Genomic DNA, 19,727 nt, shown 5'->3' with positions numbered 1-19,727 from the left:
GTCAGTAATGAATATATGAACACAATTAACGAGGTTCAGGCATGTCTGCCATGGACACAAACTCCAAAATCATCAGTTTTTATTAGAGATAAAAGATCTCAATAAAGGGCAAAAGTAGGCCCATTTAAAATAAACGTTTAGTTTGAAATTGGGCTTCCTTGTCTAGACTGAATAACACCAAACTCAAAGCCCACACAAATGATTTATCAGCCTATCATAATCACCTGCAACAAAAATTAAAATATAAATGATGGTGACAAAATAGTGTTATTTATGTTTTGTATTCGTGTTTAGCAAATCTTACATACAGATCTGAAATCACAATTCACTTTGAGATCACACAGTAAGAATTTCTGGTAGTGAGAGAGAATTGAGATCACATAGTAAGAATTTCTGGTGGTGGGAGAGAATTGAGATCATACAGTAAGAATTTCTGGTAGTGAGAGAGAATAGTTCTGTTTAGGTTAACTAGATGTCTTAATGCTCTTAGGCCATACACTTACAAGAAGTAGTTTTTTTAATGATTCATGCTTTAAGTACATTGACTCAAAAAATATTAAAAGAAATAAAGTTACTAATAGTCCTCTCACCCTTCCCACAAACCCTCTGGGTCATAAAGGTCACTTAGCAATGGAAATAACAAACACAATATAACACAATCATGTCCTAAAACACAATAAAGTCTTACAAGTACATGTATGTAAGCATATTTTAAAAATGACCTAAAACACCAGTTAAAGAACCGTTTGCAATGTTAATGTACCTGACACCAAAAACCTCCCATCAGTAATAACTGCATAACAAATAATATAAAAAGATAAACACTTCAACTTTTATAGAAGGTGATATAACTCGTTACATTTTATTTTAAATATCATAATTAAACATTTGTCTGTGGCTTTACATATTTCATCCTTCAATTCAACACTAAATAGGGTAATGTATTTAGTAAGAAATATTACAAATACATAAACCAAATTTGTATCATAATACTCCATTAGATTTAATTTCATAACGTAAACAAAGTTTGGCAAAATTTGTAAATCATCACAATTAACACTGATCAGTTTTAAATTGAAAAAGCCTGACAAATATATAAATAATTTATTTTAAAACCAAATCAAGGCAGATATTGCCATAGCTGAACACTGAATATGTGGTCAGCACATGCAAAACTATAGTCTGGATTTGAGTGTCAAATTACAAAGAATTTTACTCATAAATTTTTGCCCATTAAGACTAAAACATAAGCGCTGAACCTTTTCAGTCAGCATTAATACGGTACTCATAATTTGAATATAAAGTGTAAAACACTCCCAACAAAGTAATTTTATATATTGGCAGCTTAAACAAACTGGAAAGTGTGGAATGTAGGAATTTTCCAAACTTGGAAATAAAACAATAATATACCAGTACTTGTAAAGATTTCTCTCTGTGGGTTTTCAGCAAGACAGGTTTTCCATGTGTGTGGAACCAATCATATTCACCACACTGGTACAGCGAATTTTCTATGGAAACACTGATATTGATAACCATAGAATCAACTGTTTGATTGTCTGCATTTTGTGCCTCTGCCGAAAACCATGCACATGTATGGAAAACCTTCCTAAATATGATACATATGTCCATTCTGATTAGCCTAATCAAATGTTTTTAATCCTGAATATGTGTCTCGCATTTCATGGGGCTTCCTGGATTTCCAGATTATCCATGGTCCCTCTGTTAAGAAGCACTTCTCTTGAGATTCATAAGCACAGGATCACATTTCACAGTAAGATCGTTTCATACACCCCATTTAATGTACATGTGAGAGCAAGTCAAAATACACATTACATAAGCAATTGGTTCAAATAAATTTTGGTCTCTGTAAATTGTATGTGAGCAAATTAAAAAGCAAATTAAATAATTCAGTTACTGACAAATAACATCATGTTAAATATATGCTACAAGTACAAGTCAAGCTAAAATGTATTCTCAAAATAATGCAACTAAATAAGATTAACAACAGAAGACAAAAATAGCAATGGCAAATACAATCTGTCATCAAGAGAAATGTCTAATAAGGAACACAGGGATTAACTGCCAGTCATCAGAGAATCAGTTACTGGTGGATGCAGAGAGAGTGGGTGTCTGGGTGTTAAAAATACATGTGTTCATCAATACTAGTATATCAAATTAATTGAGAAAACTGTATTAAAAATAAATAATTTAGCCACAAGTATTTGTAAATAAAACAATATTAAAAAGAAATGTATTTAACGACACACTCAACACATTTTATTTACGGTTATATGGCGTGAGACATATGGTTAAGGACCACACAGATTTGGAGAGGAAACCCGCTGTCGCCACTACATGGGCTACTCTTTCCGATTAGCAGCAAGGGATCTTTTATTTGCACTTCCCACAGGCAGGATAGCACAAACCATGGCCTTTGTTGAACCAGTTATGGATCACTAGTCGGTTTACACCTACCCATTGAGCCTTGCGGAGCACTCACTCAGGGTTTGGAGTCGATATCTGGATTAAAAATCCCATGCCTCGACAGGGATCCGAACTCCGTACTTACCAGCCTGTAGACCGATGGCCTAACCACGATGTCACCGAGGCCGGTGAAAAAAAAAACAATATTAAAGACTGGTAAAATGGAATTGTTGCACCCATTATCAATTTGAAAGTCACTAATGATTATTTATACACAAACTTTAGAAAAATATATATGTACCAAAGTTAGTGAGTCTAATTTAAATTGTTTTAACAACAATGAAACTGTACAATATACTTTAACAGCAAAAACAACCCAAAAACTGTCGGGCAAGAAGGGGTTACTCCCCTTAATTGCACAGATCTTCAGTAATTAATGTGAAAAATACGTTTTAGTAGATGTTTATACATAATAAAAATAGAAAACATTCAAAGGCATGTAAAGGGGATGATTTTCCTTTTCAGATTTTGAAAAGTTTTATTTTTCTAAAGTTTCCAATTAATGTCACGCGATAATTATCTTGTGAGCTGAACGTGTCACATGATTAATTTACATTTACAAAAAACTTAGTTTGTAAAGAGTAAAAACCCAACAAAACAAAACAAACGACTTGACAAAAAACCCATCAAAGTCAACTGTTGTGTAATGCATTGCTTATATATCTTTATTTTATCCTGGTCACAATTTTTTGATACGATTACTGAAAAATTATAATAATGAAAACAATACATGGTACATACAATAATACTTTACTTTTGTGATGTCACATAAGTTTATTCTGAAAAACAGAGATACAATCTCCTTTAAATGCTGTTTTCTTCATGAAAACAAGCCACTAATTTGTAAACATGATTCCACCATATTTTAACCAAATTGTGTGTAGTTTGAGTTACAGTCATTTCACTATATGCGTGTAATTGGCAAACAAACATATATTATGTTCCATATCTGCAGCATGCAATCATAATCTCCAAGAATGTTTTATAGTTACGTGACACCAGAGTCGGCATATGAAATTAAATTCTGTGATTCTGTCCGCTTTTCCACGATGATAGAAAATCATCCCCTGTAGGTATGACAAATTATTCTTTTAGGTCAAGTAATATTTCTATGTACAACAAAGTTAAAAATTACAGTTTGACAGTAGTGACAACAAGTTTAACAAAAACTGAAAAATATAGAAAACGTAATGACAGAACAAATTGTAAAGTTAAATGTACTGAAGCTACTGCACCATTTTAGTACAGGTATGCTCTGCAATAACCCGATCATCTATGGAAATATTACTTTCAATTTCTCTAAGAAATTACCATAGCATGCTTGAACATGATTGAATTTTTTTAGCAAAATTTAAATACGGCTGTTTTTATAAGACAAACCTTCTGAATTCAAAATATTTCTGGTCTCTTTAATGTAAAAGATCAGTCTTCTTGAAACTCGTTGGCCGATTACACAATTCAACCCTGATATGAACCACAGTGAGAAGAGTACTACATTCAAATGTTTTGACATACATGTATCTGGATATACCGAGACTGTAGCCATGTAGCTAGTTAGATAGTTATTTTAACATCTGTATTTGTTAAGTCTTTTGAAAAATAAATTGCCATTGTGTATAAAGTAAAAAATCTTCAAATGATTACTGAACTATTGTGGCGGTGATATGGTGCAGGGTCATTGGCACATACAGTACGATTCACAGCACATGGTTCCATTTGATACATTTCATGTGAAATACCAGAGAAACCAAAGATATCATTTTACTAACAGTTAATAACAGTATTCAGGGAATATTTTGTTCAGTATCGCATCGCGATTCGCTACACAAATTTCAGAGATGGCTAAGCAAATTTAAAACAGTAGTTGCTAATCAATGTTTAATTGACTAGAAATATCACTAATCAAGATTTTGAAAACAAAATGTTCCCTGTTGTTCACACAGCTCTGGAAATATTACCACAATAAGTTTAAAATAATCATTGTTTAAAAAATCCACAGTTCTGAAAGGGAGGTCGTTTCTGTAAGCTGTTTGTCACAGAACAAGGACAGGAACACTTTATGGATATAGCACTAAAATCAAGAATTACAAAGATATCAAGAGGATTTTCATCTCTGTAATTGTATAATCACAAGGCAACTTGTCAAAATACTTTTGTACTTAACAGTGTATGTATTTAGGATTACAAGAGATCACTTGTTAAGGGAGGCAAGTGCTGGCCTTATTTTTACATATAGTGAAGTCGTATTGATAAATAGTCCGTTTTCATCAATGTCTCTGCACCATGTGTTATGCTTGATTCACTAGGATTCAAGTAGAATATCAACCTTTGCACTATGTGTTATTTCATAAGAATTAAAGTACGACAATAATGTTTTTGCACCATATGTTATTTCATAATAATTCAAGTAGGACATCAATGTGTCCACACCACATGTAGTTTGTGGTTCACTAGGATTCAAGTAGGACGTGCCAGCGACACACTTGATCTCCTTTGTTCTCTCTCATATCACTCCAGTGGGACTGCTCCTCTTCTCCGCTACTATTCATGCCTAAAATAAAAGGTTTTCATTAAAAATAAAAAAAGGTCTAATTTATAGCTCAAAAGTACTTTTTTCTCAACATAGTAATAAATCTACAATCAAATAAGGCAGACAAATTCTTTATTTACTATTTACATCTCTCTCATATGAGAAGAACAACTTTTAGAATTTTTAAAAGTTTAACAGGATGGACATTAAACAAGCTAAATTGATATCCATTACCGTATTTGACCGGAAATAAGCCTGGGGGGGGGGGGGGGGGGGGGGGGGGGGGGGGGGGTGGGGGGGGGGGGGGGGGGGCGGGGGGCGCAAGACAACTCATTGTGAGCTTAGCATGAGGTGGGCTTATTCCCAGACAAGGGGCCAGCTTTGTTAAAAAATAATAAAAAAATAATAATAATAAAACTTTTTTTTTTTTTTTAAATGAACCAGGTAGAAAACAAAAAACGTTCAGTACCACATCTATTAATTACAGTGTTCCATTTGTTATAAATAAATAATAATAAATTATTAATGTTTTTTTTATTTTTTTTTACTAGTATCTAATTATGAGAAACACCTTCTATGTTGGTTACTTACAGTGTTGTTTATTTAATGCTGAGAAGACTCGCAACAGCACAATTAACAACAAATGGCATTACACGTTTGTTTCCGACACAGACAGACAGCTTACACTTGCATTTTCATTTTATTTACTGTGATGAGGGGACGAGGTGGGGGTGGGGTGGGGGCTTATTTACGAATAAGGGCCAAATTTCTTAAATGCTGTCAAAATGGAAAGGGGGGGGGGGGGGGGGTATTCAAAGACATGGGCTAATTTCTCGTCAAATACAGCATTACTAAAGGATATTTTAGGCAGAAAATGTCTACATGCCAAAAAACTAGAAATATCACTGAATATATGATTTTAGGCAGTTTAAAATTATTTAGGCTTCCAAATTAGTAAGGGTGGGACATAGCCCAGTGGTAGTGTTCGCTTGATGCACGGTCGGTCTAGGATCAATCTCCATTGGTGGACCCATTGGGCTATTTCTCATTTCATTCAGTGCTCCACAACTGGTGTAACAAAGGCCATATGTACTATCCTTTCTGTGAGATGGTGCATATAAAATAGCCCTTGCTGCTAATCGAAAAGAGTAGCCCATGACAGTGGGTTTCCTCTCTCACTATCTGTGTGGTCCTTAACCATATGTTTGACGCCATATAACCATAAATAAAATGTGTTGAGTGCATAGTTAAATACTGTATTTTCCCATGTATTATGCGCACCCCCCACTTTGAACGTTTATTCCAAGAAAAAAAACATGAACCACAATGACTTCTATAGCTAACGACGATGAGACAAGACGTGGAAACTTGCGCTCTCGAGCTACCCCTCCACCTGGGGGGAATGATTGCTATTTTTGGAGTACCGACTCGCGTACACGGGGTCACGGGCGACCATCACCTTAGTGTATGGCGACTCGGTAAAGAAGACGCGAAGAGGAGGGAGGAGGAGGCATGCACCAGGGGCGGCTCGGGGGGATCCTAAACTGGCGGCTCAACCGCCAGCGGCGGGTTCTTCTGCGGCGCCACCCCCTCTGTCACCACCGAAGAGGACACCAGTGCCATCGACACCAGCATCCCGGATGAACCGTACTCTAACCTTGACATAGTAATGTGTCAGGTTACGAGGGCGGTTCCACCGACCTCCACACCACAGACGCCGACTCTGGTGACGTGGTCAATTATACCGACCGCTCCCGTTGAGTCGGCACAGGGACAAGTTGTTGTTGCGGCAGCGAAACAGAAGGTGACATCACCGACCAACCAATCGGCCAAGACCAAGCCGCCGCCACCAGCAGTCACTCTCCCTGAGGACGACGAGTGGGTCCTGGCCATCAATGGACTTAGAAGACAACTGCACCAGTACATGCAGGGGGACATGCTGGATCCGAAACTACTTCGGGGAGGATTCCTCAACGTGGACTGGAGACCATTGGACGACGGCAGCCGCTATAAACTACACAACCAAGTCTTCAGTGGCATACATGAAGTAGTCGTCACGCACAAGAGGGAGCAGATCTTCGGGCAGTGCATCTTGTTTGCGAAGATCGACAACAGATCTATGCACAAGATGCTCAGTGCAGTCTGCGGCCCCGGCTACTCCACTGTATTTTTGGTTTTAATTTCTTAGTCCGGACATGGTTAGGATGCAGGTTATTCTCCATAGGACTTAGGATTTTTTGACCTTACTAAAAAAAAAAAATCAAAATTCCGCCCATTTCAAACTTACCCCCCCCCCGTCCTGGACTTAGTCACTGGTGAAAGTCAGAGATTAAGCCTGTGATAGGCGTGCGTGAAGCCTTCGTGGCATATATGCACGTAAATACTTTACCATGCCATGAACCACAATATAATGTGCACCGTTTTTTTAAAACACAAAATCAACGGTGAGTGCAAGATGTACCATTTTCCACCTGTAACCAAAATTAACTAAAATCGAAAGCAGAGATATATTCAAGAAACAAAACTTAAGTTAGGTACTTGCCTACATAGACCTACATATCACACAAAACGTAGACTAGTACTTACATGTCACACATGCATAAATCAAGACAAAAGTATATACCCATACACTGTAAATGACTAATAAATAAATAAAAACAAAAATAGAGCATATTACATTTGGTTCTCGTGTCTAACGTGAATGTGCAAGATTTCTAATTTTATAGTTGTGTCGTATATTTACGGTTTGACGGAAATGGCCGAATTAAATCTCATGGAAATTAAAAATATTTACGGTCTATTTTTGTGCACCTTTTGGCGAGGTATGGATGCTTTTGTACATTTATTTTACATTTATTACAACCATCACAAGTGAAAAGTGATTTTTAAGGGTGTTTTGGCATTTTGTTGTAATGAACACTGTCAATAACCTGTAAACTACTGATTGACAATATTTTGGAAACAAAGTGTGCATATTACATGGGGAAAATATGGTAAAACATTTCCTTCCTTCCAAATTAGCATTAAATTATTTCTATAATAAAATTTTAAAAATCAACATTTTAAATTTTCTCACCCAGTGAAAACCATCCAATCATTTCCTTCTTTTTCATACTTTTCTTGTTGTACACAGACACCATGAGTGTTACTTCAGGCAGCTGGAATAGTGCCACTTGGAACATGAATGTTTCCTTAAACAGTGGGTTCGGCTGGCCACGGCGGACCGATGTCTTGCAGCGTTGTAACTCCTGACCTGTTGGCGACATCAGTGTCAGCTTGACATACGTGTCTGAAAAATTAATATTAGAATATTATCAGTATCTTTTATAGTAAATGAATTCATAACATGAGCCATCCATTATAGTATTATCTATTATTATAGTATCTGAATCAATAATTCTGGAAAATAGTGTAAAGTATTAATATTGGTTAAAGTAACTGAAACATTAGCTTCACATGTCTAAAAGTAGGTGCATTAATTTCTACAGTAACTGACATTATCAACTACACATGTGTCTAAGTGTGTTTTCTCTTATCCTTTTATATTCCATACAGAAGTAGCTTATGTGAGAAAGCCTTGTGGGATGCATCTATCCCACATAGTTACGCTTAACAACAAGAGGAGCTAACCCTGTTGTTAGGTTTATGAATTCATAATTCAGTTTGAACAGTATTAAACTGATATCATGTGTCATATAAAAACAGAAAAATTTAAGCTGCAAGATTGGGGGAAAACATATTTATTCTTATATTTTGATACTTTTCATAACTGGTATGAACAATCTAGAGAACATGCCTGTTGCAGTATGCAAATTGGTGATACGAGGTCAACTGCATTATAAATGTTATTATACAGGGTTTCTACCAGAGGGTAAAATGGGTATGGCACCATACCCAGATTTTTGGCAGAATTTTTTTTTAAAGTTAACCTTTCGACAAAATTAATTACTCTTATCATTAATGTATTATTTTCTTAACCCTAACCCTGAACTTAACAAATTTTATTTCTGGGAGAGGCCTCTAACACCCCCTGTTGACTGTGGTTGCATTCAATTCCATAGTGCCATACCCAAAAATTTCATTCTGGTTGAAACACTGTTATAGTATTAATATGTAGTGAATGTTTTTATTTATCACATGAAACAAACACAGCAAATATGATAGAGTAGTTTATTTTAAGATAAAATGGCCAAATATATGTATAAAAGTTACTCTTTCAACCATCTGTTTGTGTAAAATAATTCTTTATTTACTGAATGGATGAGTGAAAAATAGTTCATCATATACAGTATGCCCTTGGTGTTGTAAAACTTTGTCCAAAGTCAGGTGTACCTTTTCTATACCACATGGCCACTTATGATGAATTCTTATAATTCTGTATAGTAAAAGAAGGCATCAGTTTCGTATACAGTATTGTTTGTTATGGTAAATAGAAATACCAGTGTCCGAATAAACTCCTACATCAGAAGACAATGCAGAATGGGAAATACTGTAGATCCTGAAATTAATCCGATCATAACATTAATGAGAAAAATGCGAGTTCGTGTTATTTGCATTAATAATATTACCCATTTATTTCTATGTTTTGTATATATGTGTCCCATGTTATTAAAACAAAGAATATTAAAATTCTAATATATTTATGAAAAAACAGAACTGGAAAACAATTCATTGTAGGTGAGACAGACTAATTGTCGAATAGTCCTGCAAGTTGTGTCACATGCTATTAAAAAAAACCCAAAAAACAATTCTAATACATTTATAAAACAACTGGAGCACAAGTCATCGTAGATGAGACAGATTAATTGTGCAATAGTACAGCAAGATGCCAGTCACATGTGACGATTGCAGGGTCTTTGGCCACCCTGTCAAAAGCCGACACAATCCATCGCGGGTGAATGGGATTTAGCATGCTAATAGTGTGGTCAACCATTTCTTTGTCTTTCAGTCCTGGAACATTAGGTTTTAACCCAGAAATAAATAGTACAGAGCTGCTTTTTTTCAGAATAGATGCAGAACATCATTAGTAATAACAAATCAAAAGTAACCAAGTTTCCTGATGTGCTAACTTTACTACAGACAAACCCATTTTTGTTACTACTTAGGTAGTTTATCAAAAGTAGGTCACTCGCATTAATTTCATGTCACATTTTAGTCTGCCCACTGCCACTCGCATTAATTTAGGGATGTGTTAATTTCAGGATCCACAGTATCCTGCTTAAAACCTGTATATATGCATTAGCATTTACAGAAGAATTACCTGGTGCTCGGTTCATGGCCATGTTCCTGAAGTTACTTCCCTTGATAACTTCCACTGACAACCGCCCTGTGGTCCCATTGTAGGCCAAACCAACTAGCAGCTCTGGCATGCCCCCATGTTGCAGAGACTGAGTGGAGGAGGCGCTGTCACTTCGAGATAGACTTGACACGTCAAAACCAGAGTCCCCATGCTGTTCAAACATCATAACGTGTAGAAAATTAAAAGCCAAGTCACAACATGAACACAAATCTGCCTGTAGTTAATATTTGTAAAGTAAATATGGATAAAGTAAATATGGATACTGTATAATAATGCAACATACCACTTTACCTCCACTGAGGGAATTCAAATAACTTTCTAGGGGAAAGTCCAGTTTTATGTCATTTTAATAAACCCCTAACTGTTTAGTACATACATTGTATCTGTAGCTATATTTTTCAGCATCATTTTGTTATACATTGCAAGAAATTTAAATTTTACAGTCTCACAACTTATAGTGCTATCAAGAAATATAAATCATATGCAATGAATGTAATATTGAAAGATCTAAGAAATATGAATAATAATTACATTAATAAAAAGAAAAAAACAAAGGAGTAAAATATACTTATTTTTTTATATAAGAATTAGCAGCTATATACTGTAATGAATGCATCAAATTATATATAATAAATATACATCAAAATAAAAATGCATCTCTCCATCATAATAACACATTTTTGCAAAAAATTATTCAGTAATCCTAATGTTAATGCAAAGTCCAGCTTTTAATATTCAACTAAATATTCATAATATCACCAGTTACTAAAACCACAGACAAATATCTCACTATTGGTGTTACTGATGTGCCACTGATAGATGCATTCATGGATAAATAAATGTTAAATTTTCTTTAATGTATTGAGATGAACATTAATCGATATAACTACAACTCAAGTTTCATTGATGTAGGACTTATTATTTGTGAGAAATGAAGCTATCTGTGTAGGTTTAATGTTACACTAAACACACAAGTTGACGCCATTGTTGCTGCCCCTGCTGCTGAGGCCACCAGAAAGGCAACACCTTGTTATTTCATAAAGCAGAGACAATAAATTATTTTATCAAAACTTTAAGCTAAGTGGTCAATGTACTTGTTGGTCCATGAAAAACCATTAAACCAGAGGCAGAATCACTTGAGTACTGGTATATAGACATGTACAACGTTGGTCTAACATTGAGAGGAAAACTATTAAGAGATCAGTTTTTTATTATTAAAGGGAGAGTAAACTCTAACATGAGCCTTATGTGTTGAAAAGATGCATACCCGGACCACCAACACATGCTGACACTTTAACAAATGAAAAACACGTAATTTTAGGGCATATTCAATGGGATGGTACAAAATGGCTGCACCATTTATTTGTTGTCATAGTTTGTATGAATGAAGTTTTTAAGCTATTTAAAAATATTTATTAACATTTGTTTTACTTTCACAAAAGTGCAACCCATTTCTTCAAGCACAGTTTGTAAAAATAATAAATAGAATTCATTTGCTCAATGTGGTTAATTTGGTCATGTTGAATGCAACACCGCTGATATCCACTCTTTTTGGAATGTTATAAATCTGTTAATTAAACCAATTAAACCTTCCCTCCATGGAGTGTCAGTGAATAAAGATGTTCTATACTGAATAAGTTTCACTAACATAAAAAAGTGTCCCACAGCGTTTTCATTACTCCAGAAAATGCTACACGCTTTTATCTGAACTTAATTAATTCAGAGATTGCATGCAGAAGACTATTTATGGTTCCACAATGCATTCCAAGACTATATTGTACTTAAAACTAAGAGAATGCATGCAAGAAAACAATAAAAAAATAAAACCAATTGATTTTATGATCTTGCAAATAAAAAGCTACAGACTATAGTTCCTTTCCTACTGAATTATACAATAATTTGTATTCGTCACTTGCTAAAGCTAGTAAAAACTGAAAACAATTTCACCTGGGATATAAATTTCAGATAAAATGAAAGTTTGTACCTTTAATATCCTACAATTAACAATCACGACCATAAACACTGATCGACCTTCTCTGTTGAAGATGATCAAAACAATTCGTCATAGTAACAATTTACTAAGGCCCACATGTTTGTGGACATTACCTTCATTACAACCAATCAGATGATTGATCTTTACTTGACCAACAAAACTGAATGACATGATGTTATTCTTATAATATGATTATTTTGATTGTCGCAAGCATGGAAAATCCACATTCAATCTTTGTTCATGGTAACCTTGTACAGCTAAACCAAAAATATATAAAAATTAGCAAAACATTCTATCATTAATTTATTGCTGTAATAAATGCCTGTAATCCATTATCAACTCAAATATAACTATTTGTTTTAGATTTTACAAATAGCTTTATTAAGTGATAACAGACAATAAACGAGAAATGGGATCATGCATGGCCAACTAAGTATTTTGTGTAGTTTAAAAAAAAATAAAAAATACTTTCAACTGACTTTATTAGATATTTTTTGGGGTGGAGAATTGAACATAGCCATTTAATTTGAAACATAATAAAAGTTTAAAGTTTGTTTTTTGTTTAATGACACCACTAGAGCACATTGATTAATTAATCATAATGTAAAACATATGGTAATTTAGAGAGGAAACCCGGTACATTTTTCCATTAGTAGTTAGGGATCTTTTATATGCACCACCCCAGACAAAATAGCACATAACATGGCCTTCGATATACCAGTTGTGATGTTGAAAAATAATAAGTTCTTGCTAGATACTGTAGGTTAAGCCAATATTTTCAAATCATTTATGTAGGTTTGAGATTTATAGATATTTATGAAAGTCTGAATAGCTCTCAAAACAAGGCATCAGAAACACTGCAAGTTTCATGACTCTATTCATATATGTGAATTTTCACGAAAATCCGATAAGAAAGGAAGATGCTAACTTGCTAGAGTGGTGATCGTGGCTTCATAATTTAAATTTTTTTAATAACAGTGACCTTGACCTTTGATGCTGAAGCAAAACATGATCATGATCCTATTCCTATATCAGAATTTTCATGAAAATTGGATGATAAATGAAGTTGTACTTTTCGTGGAAAGCTAGATGCCCTATCCCCTTGACAACTAACTGTGAGGGGATAATTAAAGAATATATTTATAGGAAACAAAATCATTCTGGAAGTTCAAATGTTCAATGGTGCACCATTGAATCTATTAATGAAGTATTGAGCTACATGCTGAATACTACTTTCTACATTACAAGCTCCATTATAGAACTCGGTCATCAGATAAGATCAAAAGAAGCTATCGGAAAGCTACATGGATATAATTATACCATTTTCATCTGTAGCAGTGCATGAATATTCTCATGAGCCGGCACATCAGAATAACTCTAAATAGAAAATTAATGTAATAAAGTTATCATACTAAATTTACAAATTTGTTTTCCAGCTAATGACAGCAACAACATGTAAATCCTAATGACAGCAGACAGTGAAATCAATGAAAGGGAAAACTGTAATGGATCTATTTGAGGCCTACAACCTGCTCACTAAAATTGATTACCACTGAACAGATATTTTGTCACAGCTAATTAATCTATTGGTAAACACAACATACATGCATCAATTTCTGGACAAAATAATAAATATACCGGTAATATACAAATAATATTTACACTTCTGGTACCAAATATCCTACCTCATTCAAGGTTGTGCTTTGTCTCACAAGGTAAGCTAATTCTACGAGGAATGGATGTTGGTTTAGTGAGAGAAGAGGTTGGTAAAGGTGAGAATACAAATATTTTACACAAAATATTTTGATTTAAATAAATTACAAAAGGTAGAAGCATTTGTCAAGGCTAAATGTCTCATCCCATAGTAATGGTATTGAAGGGGGGGGGGGGGGTGATTTCAGTTGACTATGTCCATAAAAAGAATCAAATATATCTACACAGACTGATAAAATATAGAAGTCAAAGGCTGTGTCATTTCTCTGGCTAACTGAGGGCCATGACCTAGAGCAGTCACTGATAATTATACTCACACTTAAATTACTTCTGGGTTCGAGCACGACCCAGTGAGTCTGTTTCTCATCGAGACTCATCGAGGCAAAGCCGACAATCGTCTCTCCAATCATCCGATCACGCCGCATCCTCTCCAGTCCATAGAGTCGGAACCTCACTCCCATCCCCTGAACATCATCTATTTACAAATAATTAGAGATAAGTCACTTGAGAACACATCTTTATAATAGTCTCATTGCAGGAGTACAGCTACTGTATATCAGATGTTTACAAAGAACCCTATAATATTTGAAGTTAGATTTTAAAACTCGAACACAAAAAGGTAAGGCATCATACTGACCTAGATTATGTTATTTCCAAACTTAAAGATGGTCACTAATAAAACTATTTTTTTTTACACAAAATACATTTTAAAAAATGTTTCTATTTTCACTTTTGAAAAAATTTGTTTTAATATCTCAAGATATCCTGTACAAATATACAAGTACACAATTTATTTCTACAGATGTATTTTTGCTAAAATTTCTAAAGATAACTGCTCAAAACTGTCACTCAAAAACCAATCAATAAGCAAAAATGTATAGCAAGATATCTGTTTTGTTTTGCTTTTAAAACACCAACCTGGGAAAATTTTTGTCAACACAAAGGTTTCTTCAAAAACAGGCGATTCTCCAGTTTTAACTTTGGTTTTAAATTTTAGTTTTTTTGTTGGAAGCAGCATCAATCGGAGCTGTATGTTACTAGCTCCCCCACGGTCTTTAGCAGGGATCTCTTTCGCCTGATGTACCGTAATCACCATTCGACCCTTCGCAGGCTCATAGTCAAAACTGACCTCTATGCTTCCACACTTGGATATGAGTGGTGGCTCAGTCTGTAGGTCACTCACATCAAAAAGATGTTCCTGGAGGAAAAATTAAATTACCTACAATTATACACGAAAATCTGTTTAAAAAGAAATTAATAGGAACATTTTATTTAATAACTACCTAGCACATTGATTAATCAGCAGGTGACTAACATTGTGACACCAAACAACAAGTAATATATATTTTAAAACCAAAACCAAAAATCTACCACCACCACATGGCTATTTTTATTATTAGCAAGAAGTATTTTCTTTTGTATATGCACAGCATGGCAAACACACTATGGCGTTAAAATTGAAATACCAGTCACTGATTTGAATGGAAATGAATTACTGGGACTGTTATCTAGTATACTAGTAGCTACATGTGTATGCCACAGGATTCAAAGAGTAGCCACTAAATATAAAATCACACTTAAAAATTAAATATACAATAATACTTAACTGCTACTAAGTACATTGTTAATATAAAATAATTTAAAATAAACAAACCAAGAATAAATAGTAAAATTATTAATTTAAAAAAAAAGAATGAGTAAAATGAAATTGATTTAAAACAATTTCCAGCAAACCCACAACTATGAAAAAAAAAAAATTGTACTTTTTATCCCATCAATGTGATCATTTGTGGAATAGACGTAACAACTTCATGGATAAATAAATAATGTCAGTTGAATTAAAAGCTGGTTGATTTATATTATAGAAATAATAGCTACCAATATCCCATTCCAATGGGTTTTTAAGACATTAAATTGAAGCCACGATAAGCACACTAAAGCTAATAAAAGTAATATGTGCAACTCTAAAACATGTTTTATAAATTGTTACAGTGTGTATTTATTCTGCATGGTAGAGAAGAGTAGACACACAACCCACATTAGTACATTCACACAAACCTGGAATTCCATTCTGCTGGTCAACATTTCTGTCAATGTTTATCTTTAGGATGACTCAATCAATTTTATATCCACACAATTTGGAGCATTGTCTTTGTTGTTCAATAAAACATCAAACAGGTCAATATAATTTGCCTACTAACCATGCATACAGGCAGTATGAAGCCATGTTTTGTTTAAACTGTGCAAATGAATGCACATTCTATTGATTTTGTCACAAAACCTAGGCTGAAAAATCAATACAATTAGAATTACCTACAAATAACAATAAGACTGAAATGGAGCCAATGTTCCCATTTACTCCAGTGAACTGATTTAATTTATCTCTGCCAGACAATGTTCTCAATTCTAATGTCCACTAAGAATGGGCATACATATACATGTACTTGCCCCTTAAACCCCATCTTTAATGAACAATGTGTGTCCCTTCCTTGATTGTAAATTATCATAATTATCTGCTGGGGAGTTGGTAAATGAAAATTCCTTTCCTTCCTTTCTTGTGTCGTCTGTGTACACTGTGCCAAAAGTAAGCACTAGAGATGTATGTAGAATTGTGAATATTAATATAAAAACCAAGCTGAATTTAAAAGTGCTTGGTGTGAAAATGTTAAAAGAAATCTGAGGTGTACCTGTACCCAGCAGTTAATTTTCTTGCACACCTATTGGAAAGAACACCATGTGAGATTTTTTGCACCACAGTGATATTGTACTAGTAAGAGACTGATTTATAGATATTTAATTGCCTGCTTCATGGTGCAGTCATTATGCCAAAGCCATACCATTCAATGAAATACATGTAAGCACAACCAAAATTATGTGACACATAAGTTAACTTGAAACTGATTTTCTGTGTCATTCACAAGTTAACTGGAAGTGCAAGTGTGATAAATGTACATTTTAGTTTTTCTGGATATGTCTGTTACATATAATTTATCTTAAAACTTGTACATTTTAAAGATTTTAAATGGTATCAAACATAATATTCTCTATTGCTCTAGGCCCATTCCATGAAGTGATCTTAGCACTAAGATCACCTTAGTGCATAAGGTAGCTATGCACTTAAGGTGATCTTAGGGCTAAGATCGTTTTGTGGAACGGGGCCCAGGGTTTTATATATGAGCATTATCTTGGCATAGCATACACTCATGTTACATTAGTCTGCGTGGCACAAGTCTGCACATTTTAATTACGTTACATTATGTCTTGAAACAAGTGTTGGGCTTTATTTGTAAACAAAAAATGTTAATTTAATTAATAAAACAATTATTAAAACATCACATTTTTAATTTTGATTGTAAATACATATATGTACTCTCGAGTGCTAAATAAACGTACACCTACGTTTATTAAATTTGTGAAAAAATGTTGGTGTCTACGCTTATTCAGCACCATACGTTTAATTACATCCTTAAAAAATTTAACCCCCTACGCTCAACGCTTATTACAATTCTTAATTTATCAAATGGTACCGATTTTCCGCGATCACGGAATCGCGGAATTTACAATTTTCCGAGTTGTCAAATAAAATGCCAACTTTTGTGGTCAAATAATACATTTATTTATTTATTTATTAATTAATATACATACATTGTTTTTATGCTTAATTGATCATTTGAACCATTAAGGCACAACAAAGTATGTTACTCTACGACAAAATGTAAACACACGTTTCCGAACATTGTTGGCCGCCATTTTGTTTTTATGGCTCGGCTCGATTCGGTTTTATTCCGTTGGGTAAATTCCAAGGATGCGTTCGATTGAGTGCTCGCCTGTAAATCGATGCAACAGTTCATGCAAGCACTTTATTATATAAATTAATTAATTACACTTCAACACTTCATCTTTTCACCAAACAATGAAAGACGGAAGTACCGAATTCTTAAAGGTAAATATGACTTTTTAATCTATGTATACTAGAGTAGATAAAGTACAGTTCCTTTAGGATAAGGGGAACTGGCCCAAACTTTATCTACATTCTTTCCTCTTTTTATATATATATATATATATATTTTTTTTTTTACATTACAAATTCCACTCATTTTAATTGCAAATTCCACTCAACCTTTTTATTTTCACTCTCAAATAGAGTCTATTAGAAATTTGCGAGAAAAATTAGGCAGAGTTACATTCCCTAACCACGTTCCAGTTCCAGCGCGTTCCGCTAACAGCTGGCATGGCCGATGACCAGTTGTTTGTGAATCTTCAGCTGAGATTTATGCACGCCAGCCCCTGGCATCATAAGTGTCCCCACTTATGCTTTAAAAATAAAGAATGTTACAAGTAAAAATTAAGTTGAGGAAATTACGTCTTGTTCCCTGCGTGTGCTGTAACCTCACCGTGGTGCAGGGGTGTAACATTCTCTTTGAGAATGGCCAATACAGCACAACATTGAAGTTTTGAGTAAAATTCAGTATCCGTAAAATTCTGTGATATTTGTGTTTTTGCAGTTCTTTACACTGTTTTTTTTAAGTCTTGAATTTTTATATTGATGTTGATCATCACTTTATTTATTTGCATTACCATAATTTGACACCCAATAGCCGATGTGTTTTTCGTGCTGGGGTGTCGTTAAACATTCATTCATTCATTCATTTACGTCTTGTTATAATTAACCATGTGTTAAATATAGGAGATGAATCTAGCGAGCTGTCATCCACCCTGATTGTTTCGGTTTTCAAGCCTGGAACTTTTGGAAATTTTTTTTCAAAGCTGCAATCTCGCCTCACATTAATTATCATAATTTCATTTAAACGTACAAACACACAGTTTTAATTAATTGTGTGTGACAATAACACAGTTGTAACAGTTAAGATAATAGAAACATATGTTTATAGTGAACACATTTGTTCATACTATGGAATTTACTACAAGTTATTTATTTCTGAGCCGCTTGTTTTCTAAATTAAATAACAATAGTATATTTTTTTTATTTCCAAAACACTTATTTTTATTTTTACGTGAAACCAAATTCTGTTTTCATTGCTAGTCAATTTTTACAATTTAGCTAAATTTCCAGACCCTATGCTAATTCCGCACTCTACTCTTATTGGTTTTTACACAAAATTCCACACCCTATGCTAATTCAGCACCCTACTTTTAATTGATTTTAGACAAATTTCCAGACCCTATGCTTATTCAGCCCCTATGTTTATTAGGCACTCGAGAGTACAAAACTGACAGATAACAATCATATTGAAACCAAAATTTTAATTAATGCACTAAAAGTATACTTTTGCCAGCCTCAATCAATGTGTTTTTGTGTCATCAACATGTGTCTGTCACCGCTGTAATGATCAACCTTGTATATCAACTTACACAAGTTTACACAGAAGCTTCAATACATACCTTATTGTAATTTATGAAACCATAAATGAAATAAATGTTTTATTTTATCTATTAACGTAAACATCCAAGCATATTTCGAATTTCCCTCCGAGTGACACAACACAACCAATATGGCTGCCTGACTATAAAGCTTACAACATGGCCTATTTTTAGCTATAGTCTGTTTCATAATTATCATTGATTGTCCTATATCTTTAACAAACACTATTTGTGCTCATGTACACAGTTAATAACAGACAACTTTTGTTGAATAATGATCATAAATTTGACATTGGCTTTTTTTATATATTGTCATTTTGTGTTAT

General features: G+C 34.1%; 1 protein-coding gene across 6 annotated transcripts in view; it reads right to left on the bottom strand.

Annotated features, from left to right (window-relative positions):
- Positions 1-2,512: 2,512 nt before the first annotated feature.
- LOC121370650 (synaptotagmin-14-like) overlaps positions 2,513-19,727 on the bottom strand; it is a 119,135-nt gene continuing 101,920 nt past the window's right edge. For 5 of the 6 annotated variants that reach the window (XM_041496030.1, XM_041496032.1, XM_041496033.1 and 2 more), the window contains 5 exons: positions 14,938-15,217; positions 14,337-14,494; positions 10,275-10,464; positions 8,091-8,303; positions 2,513-5,035 (listed from right to left, as the gene is read on the bottom strand). In XM_041496030.1, coding sequence (XP_041351964.1) covers positions 4,935-5,035; positions 8,091-8,303; positions 10,275-10,464; positions 14,337-14,494; positions 14,938-15,217 — 942 coding nt within the window. In that variant the 3' untranslated portion in view covers positions 2,513-4,934. Of the gene's footprint in view, positions 5,036-8,090; positions 8,304-10,274; positions 10,465-12,714; positions 13,684-14,336; positions 14,495-14,937; positions 15,218-19,727 lie in introns of those variants that run through there. The other variant, XM_041496034.1, reaches the window with a different exon arrangement.

Source organism: Gigantopelta aegis, chromosome 4 (genome assembly GCF_016097555.1).
Source record: "Gigantopelta aegis isolate Gae_Host chromosome 4, Gae_host_genome, whole genome shotgun sequence".
Taxonomy (NCBI): domain Eukaryota; kingdom Metazoa; phylum Mollusca; class Gastropoda; order Neomphalida; family Peltospiridae; genus Gigantopelta; species Gigantopelta aegis.
The sequence above is the reverse complement of the archived record's forward strand: the minus strand, read 5'-3'. Positions and strand labels throughout refer to the sequence as shown.